The sequence below is a fragment of the Ambystoma mexicanum genome, chromosome 2q (assembly GCF_040938575.1).
Source record: "Ambystoma mexicanum isolate Mex_15411 chromosome 2q, UKY_AmexF1_1, whole genome shotgun sequence".
Taxonomy (NCBI): domain Eukaryota; kingdom Metazoa; phylum Chordata; class Amphibia; order Caudata; family Ambystomatidae; genus Ambystoma; species Ambystoma mexicanum.
The window spans coordinates 612,056,898-612,073,324 of NC_090924.1; the positions used below are offsets into that span (position 1 = coordinate 612,056,898).

At 46.5% G+C, this 16,427-nt stretch overlaps 1 protein-coding gene across 1 annotated transcript in view; it reads right to left on the reverse strand.

Moving 5' to 3' along the window:
- The window catches only part of LOC138569624 (cryptochrome DASH-like), a 490,626-nt gene that overhangs the window by 408,167 nt on the left and 66,032 nt on the right, over positions 1 to 16,427 (reverse strand). The window contains exon 2 of the mRNA XM_069647757.1: positions 8,956 to 9,128. Coding sequence (XP_069503858.1) covers positions 8,956 to 9,128 — 173 coding nt within the window. The remainder of the gene's footprint in view (positions 1 to 8,955; positions 9,129 to 16,427) is intronic.

Consider the following 16,427-nt stretch of genomic DNA (forward strand, 5'->3'; position numbering starts at 1 on the left):
ACGTGGATCCCCTGCAGGCGCAGCCGCATCGCCACCGGTGCGAGGCACTTGGTGAACACCCTGGGTGCCGACTTCAATCCGAACGGGAGGGCCTTGAACTGGTAGTGCCGTCCTTGGACCACGAACCTGAGGAACTTTCGGGGTCCTTTTAGAATGGGGATGTGGAAGTACGCATCCTCCAAATCTGACGACGACAGGAAATCGCCCTCCTCCAGCTGTCCCAGCACGTGCTGGAGGGTGACCATCCAGAACTTATGTGCCTTGATGTACTTGTTCAGTCGTCGCAGGTCCAGGATGGGGCACCATCCTCCTGTCTTCTTTTTTACGAGAAAGTAACTGGAGTATACTCCGGAGCCCCGGAGCCTCTTCGGGACAAGCTCGATGGCACCTTTTTTGAGCATCACCCTTACCTCCAATAGCACTTGAGGGATCTGATTTTCCTTCCTGGCCACGGGTGGAATGTGGGGGCACTTTTTTAGAAATTCGAGGGCGTGCTCCTGGGCCAGGGCGTCCAGCACCCAACGGTCGGTGGAGATGGACTCCGACACGCTGACGAACTTCGCCAGCCAGCCTCCCACCGGGATGCTTCGGTGGGGGCCTGACACCGCTGTCGGTTCAATCTTGCTTGGAGGACGTCTTGCCGCCTTGGCCTCCCTGGCGACGACGGCGGGGTCCACCCGACTTGCCTCATCCTCTATAGGCTTCCTGCGACGAGGAGCGGGCCCCTTGGCAGTACGTAGAGGAGCCACCGCCGAATCCCTTGGAGGCACCCTGCTTGCCTCCAGAGCTCCGAAAGGACGGCCTTTGTTGCCGGAGAACGCCTAGGGCCTTAGCTCTCTCCGTGTCCGCCTTGATGGCTTGGAGGGACTCATCCACTATTTTCCCAAACAGATTGTTCCCGTCGAACGGCAGGTCCAAAACCTTGGTTTGTACGTCTTGGCGGAAATCCGTCGCCTTGAGCCACCCTCGTCGTCTAAGGCAAACGCCGTTGCCTCGCTGGCGGAAACCGGTGTCGGCAATGTCCGTTGCCACTGTAATGGTGTGGTCCGACGCCACTTTGCCTTCTTGCAAGATCTCCAGGGCCTTGCCCCTCTTGTCATCCGGTAGGAAGTCTTGTACCATAACTCCCTGTCGTAGCGGGCCACGATCGTGAGGGCGTTGGCCGCCTTAATCGTTGTTGCCACCGACGAGATAATCGTCCCATTGCGTCCAGCTTCTTTCCTTCGCCGTCCGGCGGGGAAGTTGACGTTGAGGCCGATGCCCCCCCCGCTTTCTTCTTGGCCGCCGCTGAGACGACCGAGTCAGGGTTCGGTTGTGCCCTAAGGCACAAAGGGGCCGCGCCGTAGACGGGTTCTTAAGACGGGTGAAATCCTCGTCCCAGATGTCATCCAGTAGAGACACGGCGAGGACTGACTTCCTCTTGGCCTTGCACCGTTGGTAAAGGAAACCTTCCTTCTCTTCGGGGCAGAGCTGAAAAAGCTCGGATGCCCTGGCGATCATTGCATGGAAAGATCCGATCTCGTTGGGCGGGGAGGCCTGGGCTGGGTGTGATGGGGGCTCCGTCGCGTCGTCACCGCCGTCGTCGTCAGTACCCGTTGTTGCCGTGTCCGTTCCCCTGTCATCCCCAGGGACGGGGGATGTGGGTAAAGGCTGAGCAGGCCGCAAGGGCTGAAAAGGCGGGGCTGGATGGATCCATCTTCTCTTGTTCGGGGGGCTTCCCGCCGGGCCTGGCTCCGACTCTGGCTCCTCCGTCGAGCCTGGTTCCGGATCCTCCGTCGGTGGTAAGGGCAATCTCGTCCTCATCTCCAAACATAAGGATTGTATCACCAACAAAATGGCCACCGAGTTATCTTGCGGCTCTGGAAGCGACGGGTGACTAGGACCCTCGCCGGTGCCGCCGTCACTCTCGTCGTTACCTTCGTCGGGATCCCTCCCGTGGGGACGGGCCTCTTCGACGCCCTCGTCGAGGCCCTCTAAGACTTCTACCAGCTCTTCCTCGGATGCTGTGTCCATGTCCACAATGGCCACCGGCCCTCCCCCCTCTTTTTCCGCCGGGATCTTCATGGGGGTCTTTTCGATGGGTCTGAAAGAGGCTTCCCTCCGCGGAGGCAGGGAGACTCTGGGCCCCGAGGTCGCCTCCACTGGTATAGCCTGCACAGGCTGCGCCAGGGCCGCCGCGACTTCCTCGATAGAGGCCTTGGCCGGGTGAATCAAGGCCTTCACCACCTTGGGCGTGCTTGAGGCCTTCACCTTGAGGGAGGGTCACCGCCTCGCTCCCCCTCAGCTGAATCCTTCGAGATCGACCGGGGCCTCTCCAGAAGCTTACCCGGGTTCTCGGATTTCCTCTTCCCCGAACCAGAGCGTTGGCTCACGGTTGATGGTGCCGGGGAAGGCGCGCCCTGCCTGGCAGCCGAAGAGCCCGACCGTTCAGCGCCCCCAGTGCCCGCGGACTCACGGTGCTTTGCCTTCTGTTGGGCCCCCGTCGCCGGGGCGCCCTCACAGGACTTAGAAGACCGCTCTGACTTCTTCTTCTTCTTCTCACCCGACGGGCTCTTTCCTTCCAGCCAGTTGGAGAGACAAAGGTGTCGGTCCCTGATGGTCCGTTCCGACATGTTCCTGCAAAACGCACAGTCCTTCTCCACGTGCATTTTGTCCTCATGAAGGCAGTAGAGACATTTCGAGTGCTCGTCCTCCTTGAACACATTCTGCAGCTGGCATCCAGGGCAAACCCTGAACAGCTTTCTGGGCGTCGAGCTTCCTTTCTCCTGGGCCATGTTCAGGTAGGCCGCAGAAACTTCTGGAATCCTCCAAGAAGCGTAACTCGACGAAATCTTCACCCTTGAGGGGCGTAGAAAAATCCGACACGGATCCCCGTTAATCGGATGTAGAGATGGTGGAGCTTGAGGCTCTATTTGACCAAAAAATGAGAAATTCTCAAAGCTTGAGAGCTAAACACGAGGACTCCCAATACTTGAGCGTGCGGTAAAAATCTGAAGATGGCTGCCAGAGGCGGGGCTTAGGGAGAGGGCAGTTATGACCCAGAGACCAGTGATTGGTTACTACTGAGAAAGACAGATCAGAAACGAAACGGATACTGATTTTTTCTTTACCGAGGATTCCCGGCCTGACGACGGGGAATATTCATGAGCATGTGAATCCATGCCAGACCCCATGATGGAGAAGGTCACAAAACTACCCTATTCCACCTAGTTTGTATACTAGACCATTCACTCAGCATAGTCGCTTACTTTCTTTCCGCGTACATAATGAATACACAAATCTAATGCGAAGTTTGCGCAAAGTAGTGATCAATAGTTTCATCCTGTCTGTACATCTACAAATCTACTACAATATTGTGCACTGTAGTTAGCCTCCGGAGATTATGATTGCTATATATATTAGCACAGAGAGAGCTGGCCAATCTGGAGGCTAGTAACAATCAGAATCTGCAAGTAGCTGCCCACATTTCATGTCTGCCCGCTGCGCTTGTGCCCAACCTTTACCAGGTCCTTGGAGGCGGTGCCTCGGGCCAAGTCTCCACTGGAGTGCTCGACCCCCCCCCCCCACCCCCTGTCTGCTCACCTGCATACCTCCTTGCTTACATACAGGTCTTGGAAATAATGATTTCCAATTGCAGACATATGGGTAATTTCGTTTGAAAGGCGGCATGAATTGTGCAAAGCCTAGTTCCCTTAAAAACAAACCAAAAAATGATCAGAGCCTCATATGGCAGCTCTAAGTGCTAATAGTGATGAATATCGCTTTCATGGAAGCGCAGGGATGGAATGCTGTGCTTGTGCTTTCCCGACTCTGGCTTGAGGACCAGTGGTGGTCCTGCTCTCCCCAAAAAGTGGTAATTAAAGCTATATTCAAAATAGTTGATCTCAATACCAGGCAAGGGCCATCTTGTCCAGTTGAAGTTGACAATTACCCTGCCTGCTGCAAAACCATACTACGTACTTCAGGCTATGACTTTCCTTGAACTTTTTGCATTTATGAAACTTCTGAACTTCTTACACAGCAAATGTTGGGTCAAGCTTACAATATAAAGGGCACTGCCCTGTGTGACACTGATTGCAGCCAGCACAGAGCCTTGCACTGAAAAATGTTTTCAGAGCCTTTTTATCATAGCTATCCATTTGTGTCCATTCATGCACCTAACCTTTTACATACATTCCTCTCACTAATGTCTTACTTCAAAAATGCTATATTGTTGCTAATTATATGTCTTCGGTACAAATAATGTTTGGTGGCATTTAAAATATTATTACAAAATTGCTAATCAAATACATGTGTTTGGCAATCAAGAAAATGTTAATTAGCAAATTCTGCTGATCAATTTTTGAAAACGAATTTATGCCTTGGAGAGTAATGACCAGTTGAAAAGTCAAATAATACTTTTAAGGGGTAGGAGAGCATTAGACTGGGGCTGGATGTGTTCACAGATATTACACAAGGGGAGGATCGTGAAGGATGACAAAGAAGAGGATCAGGATAGTGAGACACCAGAAGATATACTTGACTTTTTCGCCAACCTTGAGAGACAACAACTATGGGAACTGCCAATTGTAGAGGAAAATTCCCCAACAGTACCCACATCACCTGTAACACCGGGGCCGGGTGGACTGGAACCCAGTGGAGCACCATCGTGCATGGGACCTCCACTAGTGTACGATCCCTCGTTAAGGAGTGGGACAATATAAGGAAGGGATTCACATACATTTGAAGGTCCACTCCTTTTGTCTGATTTTACATTCATAATGGTGATTAACCTTTCCAATTCCTCAAGGATGATGGACCCATCAACACCACTGACTCCAGCAGTACATACCTTCCTTGTGTATTCATGATGACCTGTCCAAGAGAGTAGGCACAGGTCCTTATGGAACAGCATTGGAGTGGTACAAAGGAAACTTAAACAATGGGTAAGAAATTGTAATGCGCTGAGGCCTGCTCAGACATTAGCGGCCCTTCACAAATCCATGCGTGAAGTTGCTGGTGCGCTCAGACAGGATTCAGCAGTTTGTGGAAACCTCATGCAAGCCCCTGCTGCAGACTGCCTGAACATTGCCAGCAACTCTCGCTCTATGAGCCAATCTTCCACAAAGAAAGTGGGAGAGGTTCAACCACTTACCCCATACTTACAAGCATTTCCAAATGCTGGCATCAACAAAGCAACATACCACAGCTGCATTAGCTCCAGACAAACCACAGACATGACATGTATGAAATCCAACATGGCGGACCATTTAAGGACGTGTTCCACCTCTCCATTTAATAAGTGGGCCCAGCTAAACAATCCCAATCCCTTACTAATTTGCCATCTCAGATGCAGACCCCTACAGAGACCCCAGACTCTGTCAGACAGCGTGGGTGTTTGGAGAAGAAGCTAGTGGCTAGAGGTTCTAGATGGATGGAGAGACGTAGGTCCGAGAGGGAGAGAGGAGACAGAAAGGAGAATGCTTGGAAAGTAGGAGATGGTTGGGGCAAAATAGAAGTTGGAAAAGACAATTGAATTCTAGAGTGTAAGAAGGATTTTTGTCAATTTAAGGAGGTCAAAGGAGGAATTGAGAAAGAGTTGGAAGGGGAACTGAGGAGGAGGTCTTGGAAGGAGGCATTCATGACGTGGCTTTGGAAGGAGAAATTGGAGTGGAGGTTTTAGAAGGTGTAATTGAGGAGGATATTGGGGCACCTCAAAGTGCTGCTAGAGAAAATTAAGGGGGCAGCTGGTGCAGAACAGGTGGAAGAGGAAGGGGAAAATTAGGAGGTGTGCCTCCACATCAGGAGCAGGTGACAGAGGAAAGGACAGAGAAGGTTGATGAATATCAGGCAGGGGAATGTGACAAGAGGGGGATAGGGAGAAAGTTTATGGAGACCAGAAGGAGGTTTGAAAATTGAAGGTGCAAGTAGAGAGATGGCTTAGCAAAGTTCAAAGAAGCCAGTTTGGCCCACGACAAAGGGTAGTGGATAGGATCAACTTGAAGGGATCAGACACATGCTGGATGGAGGCATGAGAGCAAGCAGAGTGTAGAGGAGGGTCCGAACAAGATTTGAGTGGCGTTCAAGATGGGGGACTCAGAGTGTTGAAAATCAGAAAACCTTTCTGGGGTTCCAAGGATAGAAGAGGCTAGTCCAGGCTCATTGGAATACAATGAGCCCTACAGATTCGATAGAGCTTAAAGGCAACACCCTGTTTCCTACGAGAATACTTGAGCATCGAAGACCGAACCAGGAATTAAAGCAAAGGATGTGGGGGAGAGGGTGCGAGAAACCCCCATGGCAGAGACTGTTTGCGGGAAGAATGGGTGTGGGAAAAGCTTAGGATGAAAAGACTGGGAGCTAGAAGGGTACAGGAAATCCTCAAGAAAGAGAGCAGCAAGGGCGGCTGAAACCTTGAAATCCAAGACTAGGTAAAAGAAGAAGCATGTAGGGAACCTTAAAGCTGAGCCTTCATCTGCCAAGGAGACCTTTAAATAATATCAGAGTAAAGGACAAAAATCCCACCCCACTTAACCCAAATACAGTGATATTCTGGTGCAGTGTTGGAGGTTCTGAGTCGGATTTCCCGAACCTTTAACCCATATTGTTATTTTGGACATTCTGTGTTGAATCCCTAAATAAAGAGTTTAGTTCCGACAGATCGAGTCTTGCTCTTGGTTCTGATCCCTTTTGCCCTCATGACAAAAAGGCATCAATTACAGAAGACAACTCCACTTGACCACCACCCAGGGGCGAGTACCGAGATCCTGGGAAACGTCTTCCCTTTCAAACACTTCTTGTAATCGCACACACCCATTGCAAGGCCACAAGACAAAACAAATAGACAAGAGGAACAATAGAAAGATCATAAACACATTAACGAGGGCACATTCGTTAGACCATCCTAGAGCTAGCTTACTACATTTTTACAAGCAAAATAACTTTTCCATAACCCAGACTAAGGGAAGAGATCTGCGGGCCCCATGTGGGTTGCATGAAGAAACCTCTGTGCAAAGATTAGCATTGAATCTCAATGTAGTAAACATATAAAAACATATCAAAGGGAGCATTTAATTGTATGGTGCAAAGTAATCTATACTAGCGCTTCAAGAGGACACAGAACAATTGCAAGGAAACAAATCGCATTCGTAAACACACCATATACCCTGGAATAAATGCCCCTGCCCCCCTTTCCTAAACCAAAACCAAGAACAAATGGAAGTCTGCATCTTACCTTGGATTCCCATGGACTTGCCGACCAACACTAGAACGTTGTGACTCACTACGATACCAGGGGTACTAAAATGATGCATAAAGGGGCTGTTGGTTCCAAGCCATCATGGCACCGCTTCCTGTAGTGCTCCTCTTGCAAAGCACCCAGGGATCCCCAACACCCTCATTAGGATGGGGATTTACAGTGTGGATAAGCCATTGCATAAAATAAAGGATAGTGCCATTGGCTGGGTGCAGAGTCCAGGTGTTCCCCCTGTGCCAGTTAGCAAATTGACCAATTGAATTCCTAGGCTTCCAAGTGGTGTGGAGGGCAGGCAATTTTCCTACACATCCTCAAATCAATCACCAGATGTTCAGCAGGGTGCAGAGTCCAGGCGATTCCCCTACGCACACTTAGGCCAGCCTGACTCTGCACTTCCTGATCAAGCATCTTTTCCTGGAGAAAGAGAAGACTGAGCAGAGAGCTTTCCAACTCCTGCCAGCCCTGCTGCTAGAGAAGATGCCGCGTAGTACTGCTGCTGTCATGGTTCGCATAGGGCTCTGGCTTCAGAACTCTTCATTTTTTTTTTATAAAAAAAAAGGAAATTTGCATTGAGGCCCAAGTGGCTAAGTGCCAGCTCGGTCTTCAAAATGAACTACTAATCTGGGCACTGTAAGTCACGCCGCACGCGCCCTATTAATGACTAGCATCTGACATGCGCAGCAAAATCAGAGGCAAACCGCCAAATTACATTGAGGATTTCAGCATGCACTGTCACTGTTCTAGGCAGTGTATGCACTTATGTACAGTGGCTATGCATGTTGTATAGACAACGCCATTTGATATGGACATTTTAAGTGCTGGAAATTGAAAACATTTTACTGGGGGATCCCTCTGCTCCTCGTAGGAGCAGGGCCATGTGGAGGAGTTTACGAGCAGAGGGGCGTGGCGCCAGGCCAGGTCATGCAACACTGAATCACTGATAAAAGCAAAGGGCATTACGAATACACACCATTTTGAATTGGAAAAATGCCAGTGATTCAGTAAGAAACCCTTTTGAGTGAATAATATAAGTTGGACTTTGCGGTTTAGGTTGGCCACAATACCCACCCTACCAAAACAACGCCTGGAAATTGCAGGACATATATACCAGTTTGGACAGCTGCAACACAGTATGTGTGAGGCTTTGGCAGTTTCTGCATTCAGTTTGTGGAGTCTTCTGAAAGCAGTCTGCTCGTTGCAACGTGGCTGGCTCGTGTGTATGAGAACTCGGCTTCAGAACAGATCGGAGAGTGTCTTCCCATCGGATTCTGTTTCCCTATTAGCTTTGGCCTATCACTATCATTTTGTATCTTAGGTTGGCCTTTCTCCTGACGATTTCCCAGATCCTGGGCACTTTTGTGATCATGCCATTATAGTAGCAGTCTGTTTTGGTTCCACCGTACCTTGGCACATCAAAATGTTAAAAATATCCATTTGTGTCCCCCATCCCCATCAATACTTCTCTGGCTCTTTTCTTTTTTCAAGCGTTTGTGGCTCTGGTGATAGCATCAATATCTCAACAGACCTAACAAAAATATCCTGCCTCAGGCTGAGGAAAGTAGAGATTTTGCGAAGCCATTAGAGGAAAAACAGAATATGAATTATTGTTAGTTGATAATAAGCCGAGACTGATAGTGTCCTAAAACCAATTCTGAGAATAAAAAGCACACTTCTATTATCATCTAGTTTTAAAAATGGGATATTTAACATGTTCCTGTTACCTTCCTTTCTTCTTCAGAGTTTCCCTGAGATCCTTCACACTTTCCAACAAGAACTTGAGCCTGTGTGGACCAGTCTTTGGAAAATTGTAATTATGCGTTCCAACGTAGTGTCTAGGATCAAAGCAGTAGAGGGGCACAATCCGCTCCGCATTCTTCAGAGCCCACAGCAACACCTAAAATGGCACAGAAACACACGTTACTATTGAAAGACTCGAAATGCTACAAATCCTGAAGTAAATCGGAAAAGCCAAAGGTGTGTTTGGTCAGTAAAAGAAGGCTAAAAAAGTCCATCCCTTTGGGCTATATTAACTATTAGTCCCCAATCAGTCAAATCAGATTGTTTGGAATACTGGATTTACCTACCAATATCACCCTGCAGTCCAAGCGATCTCATAGCTGCTCTTGCCCAACTTCCACCTCCTGCCCGCACCTCCCAATACCTCATCAGTGCCTCATTCAACTCTGCCCCGAATTTCCTTTTCATCAGAGCTTGCACAAATCCCTCCCTCTGACGACCCCCCACTGCACTTTTGTCTGCCGCCATGGAAATATACTAAGGGCTACGGGAAGGAGACCCTGACCGCCATCTTAAGAGTTTTGTGAGAAAACACTGGCTGTATGCTAATCAAGGCCCTGTTTTTCCCACAGTGAAACGGCCCTTTATCCCCCCTGACATTAGCCTGGGATGATAATAGCATTAATGCAGAGATTGGCTGGCTGTACACAGTGGTAAGAGCCCTTTACTTTAGTTAAAAACCCTGGCCATCCTCGAGCCCATTACCTTGGGCAGCGGGCCATTACCACTCAGTAGAGCCGGTCAATGTAGGCTTTATTGCTAAATATTTGAGAAAAACACTTTCCATCAGTGTTTGGTTTGCATATTATATTCACCCCGAGACGACAGAGGGAGGGTAAAGGGGATTTAGACCTTTGGAGATGGATCCATTCATCTAACATGAGATAGACGTGTGCAAGTTGAGGACTTCCTCAGAGCTCAGAAAGACTAGACGAGTGTGGCCAGAGCTAGAGCGCAGCCAAGGTACCAGGGCTAGTGCAGTTGACAGCCTTTTGGATAACATTGGTAGAAACACCTAAAGATTCAAAGAAAGGGAATAGCTAAAAGTAAGGGATTGGCTAGGCAGAAACCACAGTCCCGGGACTAGGGGGCTAAAAAAAGCTAAGTAGTACAATGCACAGTGGTAATAAGCAATTTGGATTAAGTCTTTTCAGTTTGGTTTTGTTATATATTTGTTATATATTGGACAGTTTCCGTATAACGTTTTACAAAGAATGGACAGAAGCCTAAAAAAGTGACCCTGGAATTTACAGGGAGCCAATGAAGTCTTCCCGGAATGGAAGATCTGTGCCTTTTTGTGAGATATTACTGACTGCGGGTGCCGCTGTGCTTTACAGAATTTGAAGTATTTTTTATCAGATGTTTGGAGGTGCTTGCAGATAATGTATAGCAATAGTCAATTTTGGAGCCAATAATAGCTTGGGCAATGGGTGTGCAATGTCCTTCAGAAAGTAACAGGCATAGTTGTCTCAGCAGCATAAGATAGTAATTTGACGAACTGAGTATAGCATTTGTCTGAGGTTGCAATGAAAGGGTTGAGTCAAATAGGACTTGCATAGTTTTTAACCTTTGATTGGCGATGTATTTTAATACCTGCCAAAGTGACATCTGGAAGTTTATGAGAGACCATATTAAGATTAAGGTATTACATGAGGATACAAGCAATAGATCTGTCTCATCAGAATGTAGGCGTAACTAGCTGTTTGCCATCCACGTTTCAATCTATTTGAAGATGTATTCAGTTTGCTGTGCGTTAAGTTCTGGAGTCTTTACAAAGACTAAAATCTATCTGTATATCATCTACATAGTTTTGAAGGATCACTCCTAGATCTGACAACAGATGGTGGAGGAGTTCGGATATATGTTTTTATAGCTGTAGCCAGGGTTCTCAAGCAGTCACCCCAATTATCGGCAGAGAACACCTGTGCCCATCAAAGACTCCACGCCACAAGAACGGAAGATAGCCATGGGGCAAAGTTACGGTCTTATTAGCAAAGCAAAAATGACAGGGATCACACCAGATATACGGGTATCCTTCGGAGCTTTCATCTTCCAAGCATGTGTCAACAGATTTTACCCCGGTGGGACTTCACAAATTCAGGGTTGATCCCAGAAACCCATCAGCCATTTACATTGGACAGTTTACGTGAGCTACATATAGAAGCTATATGGGTTAGTTATACAACTCGATAGTCATATCTAGTGGCTTCTCCTAGGACCAACCCTAGTATTATTGATCTACAATGTTGCAGGGTAGCAGAGAGACCATTGGCCCTTGCAACAAATTATATCCCCATGTGAAGGGTGAATGTGGATTGGGTAAGATGTCTGCTCCCATTCCTCGCACCCTACACGTTTCTCGGACTGAGTGTACCTTTTCAAGGCAATGAGAAAGAACTTGGAAATGCAAAGTGTTCCCTAATGTCATCTCTGATCACTCAAGCCTGTGAGAGTGCATTCAGTTAGCTGTCCAGAGGCAACACTTAACTTCTTTTCCCCTGGTTCGATGGAAACGGCCCTCCCCATCTAGCTCGGTTAAATGGGAATTGTTTCATTCAGCTGGGTCACGTATGCCGAGACCACGAAATGAAGCTGTCCTGCTTGTAATTATAAGGATTTTATCCTGATTTTCTGCAGGTGGCATATCGCCTTGGCAACTGGAATTTCCCCATCTCCACTAATCTTTGGCTGGGTGCAGAATCTCTGCTTGCCTCTTGCTGCGGTGAGCATGCCAGTTTTTCCATGTTCCCCAAGCTTGTCTCTCCTCCTTCCTTCACGTTGGAGGCCTATAGCTTCCATGGTATTCCGTATGGCTTCTCCATGTTAGTGGCAGTCAAGCATGTGCAAGCTAAATATATGAATGCTTTGCATCTTGTGGTTTCAGCTTTGGCAAAGATATAAACAGAGATTCGTATATGTGTCCGACCTAGCATGTACTTTGTGCCTATATGCAATAAACTAGTGCATGTCCGTGTAAATTCATGAATGGGTGAATGTGAACTTCATGTATAAACGCGTCTATGTTGTGTATGACGTCCTTGATTTCTGGCTTTGCAGTCAGTCAACTTGTTCGATTGATGTCATTCCCATATCATCCAAATCATCGATTGGGTATGGCCTGAATGGTTGTCTGAGACAATAGCATTTCTCACACCTGCAATAAATCGATGACTGTGGTGATGGGCCTAAGAGTGAGGCACATTTGTTGTTTCTCAACCTTTGTGTTGAGTCGTGTGGGGGCCGTGAGGGTTAACGAACGAGTGACGTGCAGAAGCCAAGAGGTATTCCTGAGAAGGCATTCCCTAGCTTGACCCTGGAGGATATATTAAATAGAAATAAAAAAGGTCCAGGAGATAGCTTTATCAGAAGCCCCCAGAACCTTTTCCATACATTGGAATAAAAGAACAGGATCTAAAGTATCAAAGTATCAAACGTGGAGGAAAGATCCAGTAACATAACTAGTCAGTTGAAGTATAAGTTGCCCTTCATATTCATCAAGGCGAGTTAAGTGCCACCCGGGGTGGAGTCAGACTGTCAATCGCCCAGGATATTATCTGCATTATATATGGGAGAACATTTCTACATACTGATTTGTGTTTATTGCAGGTTAGTGCATATATTTTACAAACTAGCTGGTGGGGGAGGGCTGCGTGTTGGTCACTTTTGTTGAAGAAACTTCAAAGCAGCATTGGATAATACACACAACAGACTTTCATGCTGTGTAAATTAAAAGTGGACGCTCTGTAGAGAATGCAGGTTAGGTGCTGGTCCGTGAAATTGTAACAAGAAGAAGGCTGCAGGAAATCTAGCAGATACTCTTCATTGGGATTGTTGGGAATTGTCTTCAGTAGCAGATCTGCTACAGTAGGCATTGACAAACCCAAAGTGTCTGGCTTTACAAATATAAAATATTAGCCTTTTCTTCTCAAATTGTGTTCAAATGCAGAGATAAAATGGGCAAAGGCTTGCATGTAAGAGCAAGCCTCCGTTAGGGAGAGGACAATATGTAAGAAAGCTGAATTTTGGCACAGAAATTGCAATTTATTAACCATATAAAAATTCACCCAAAAACGGGAGTGAAAAAGGAGTAAGTGAATTTGAATGTAATGTGCTAGAGTTGGGAGTCAACTCTGGTTTTGACAGTGTTCCATTAAAATGAAGAGAAAAAAAGTGTACATTTGTGAATCACATTTTTTAGGGATCAGCATACATCCACTGCTTGATCAAGAGGCAATTAATATTTTACTGGTATAAAGTAATTTAATCTGTGCACCTATCTCTGACCACTGCCAATTCATCTCCACCTCAGCCCTGTATTCCCCAGCACTCATAGAGAAGTGGATACTGCAACTATCACCAGCCCAATCTTCTTTTGTATTTACAGCCCAATCTTCTTTTGTATTTACATTTTTATTAGGTTTTTAAACACCATAAAGAAACATATGTAACACAAATCAAATAATATATACAAACATCAAACAATGTAAAACAAACATCAAAGCATCTTAGGAGGCATCACACTAAGAGGTTATAAAAGATACTCTTAGATTAATAATTCCATGAATCTTCCCCCAAATCTGGACATATAAGCACATTTTCTTGTCTCTGAAAAGGATTAGTCTCTCCATTCTGGCCACTTGCCTTAGATCTGATATCCATTCTTCTAACGTGGGACTTTCCACATCTTTCCACTTCCCCAAAATGACTTTTTTTGCTGAGTTAGAAGCCCCTAAGAACCAACATCTTTGGTATGTGAGATCTGCCACTAAATCATCCTCGCCCATAATTACACTTGAATAGTCAAACTTCACATCAAGCATGAGAATCTCATTAATTTTCAGCGATACCCTTCCTCCAGAATCTCCTCAGTGCAAACCAATCCCATATCATGTGTTCAAATGTTCTTTTGGCATGTCTGCATTTCCAACATGCCTCTGAGTCAAGGAGGCCCCTAGCGTGCAGTCTCTCCAGCGTCTCGAAGACCCTGTTTAGTATCTTGATCCGACGACTTCTCTTCCCAAGATTTAGTGATGTTAGAGCCACGTTCTTGCAAATGTTTAACCATCTGTTCTCACACATCTGCCTAGAGTCTTTGAGAATTTGTTTAATAATTCTGTGTTTGGTTCCCTGTAATTACTAAGCTTCTTGTATACTTTAGATGCCTTATGGCCTTCATATGTATATACTTTCAGCCAGACATGCCAGCCTTTGTCAACTTCTGGAACATTGTGCTTCAGTGCTTTAATTTCTTATATTCCCCCAGAGTACATTCCAGGAGACCCTTACTCGTAGACAATTGTTTAAAATTGAGCCATTTTTGCCCCTCCACTAAATCTTCTAGATACTGGACACCTCCTAGCAGCCAGTTCGGCCAGAGTATGGGATTCCCATCCAATTTGATTTCAGGATTTAGCCAAATTGAAGTGATGGATTTGTTCACCACATTTTGTTTGCATTTCTTCTCAAGAGCTTTCCAGCATACCCTTAGAAAGCTTGTTGGCGGAAAGGATTTGCAGCCAGCCCCGTCCACAGACATCAAAATGACTCTAGGGGAGAGAGGGGAGGATCTACTGGTCTCTACTTGCGTCCAAACATCATCCGAGTTTTCAATGAATGGGACCAAGTGTCTAGCACCAAACGCCAAATGGTAGTTGTCAAAGTCCGGAACACCCAGGACACCACTTCCCTGAGCTGGCTGCAGTTTCCACAATTTCACCAGCCCAATCTAAACTCTAGGCACTCCCTGAGCTGCTTGCATGGTCATAATTTCCATGTAGGATAGTACTTTTCCGACATCAGTAGCTCAGATTCAGAATAGTCATGATAGATACCCCTCTTATGTTACAAAGACTACCCGATAACTTTGAGCTTTCAGAAGCATTGCACCACTGGAACATATATCTAAGCTGTTTTAAGCACCTGCACAGAAGATCAATACATTAGCCTGCACGTTACAGTTGCCAGTTTTGGTCAAATTGCTTGGTAGGTTATTTTGCCTGCTTTAGAGATATGGGTTAACAGTATAACGCATTGTTGAATACCTGTTGAATTGAATTAGGTTTCCACTTCTAAACAGGTCTGAAATACCTTCAGTGGAACTGTGCTGACAATTCAGCAGGAATGATGTAGTTCATAAGGGACAGTCTCCATCTTCCTTAACCGGATTGCTATAATTTATTCAAGAAAAGGGTCTTGTTATGTTGGCTTTCACTGTACTTTCAATTGTCAGAAGAGCTGAAACCATTTTACTGTAACTAAAACAATCCCTACAGCAGTAGTCCTCAGCTCCTTCCATGAGACAATGCAGCATTTTTCATGTGGGCCGCTTTAGTATTATATATATATATATATATATATATATATATATATATATATATATATATATATATATATATCAAGGAACATTCGTAACCATTTACACCCCTGCAACAATGCACATTACAAACTGCAGCATTACTGTATTGTGTTGGGAGGCCTCAGTTAAGGCACAGACTTATACGTATATGCTGCTGCTGAGTTATGCAATAGTTTGTTGATGCCTGTATGAACCAAGCATGCGATTGTTAAAATGCATACCACTATATAATGCATGTATGACATGCTTTTTGTTAAGCAATGTCCAACCATGGTCCTGTGAAAATAAAGGTTAGTCCACTACTGCATCCTGCCACAGCCCCAGTGCTACATGGCAATTCGACCTGATGTTCATTGTGGGTTGAAGAAGAGTGGATTGTGAAGGCCACCAGGGTCGGTTCGGCAGTCAGTACCAGGGCGAATATGCTGGTGACTGGAGGCACAGTTCGAGATGGGCAGTTCGATGAGGCCACCACAGTCTGGTTGAATGTTGATGAAGATACTGGTGGTTGGATGGCCGCAGGTGCAGCAATGAGATTCAAGTTCGAGTCGGGCAACAACGCGCACAGCTGGTGCAGTGCAACAGCAAACTGATTTGAGAGTGTAGAACAGCAGCAACAAGATCAGTCAAGTGCCAAAGGCAGAACCAGAGGGTCCAGTTGGTACGACTGGGTCAAAGAAGCCGAACCACAGTTCAAATCAGTTTAACTGTGAAAACAAAGGGATCCCGGTTGTCTTGACTCTCAGATTGCTGTGAATCTCACTCCTGGGATTCAAGGAACACCACAGGGAAGGCTGGTAGAGGCAGCCGGGGTCCTGCAGCACAGTGAAGTCCTGGGAACCAGTGTGGCTGGCAGAGATAAAAGCCTTGCTCCAGAAACATGCCACCTCCACTGTGCCCTGGAAATTGTTAGGGAGCAGAGCTTGCCTCTGCTTTGGGCATTCGTCTTCACCTCTGGCAGAGGGCTTTGGAAAGGTCAACAAAAGGTCAAGTCTCCCCACAGAGGTACAAATGAATTGTTCCTTAGGTGTTTGTTCCAAG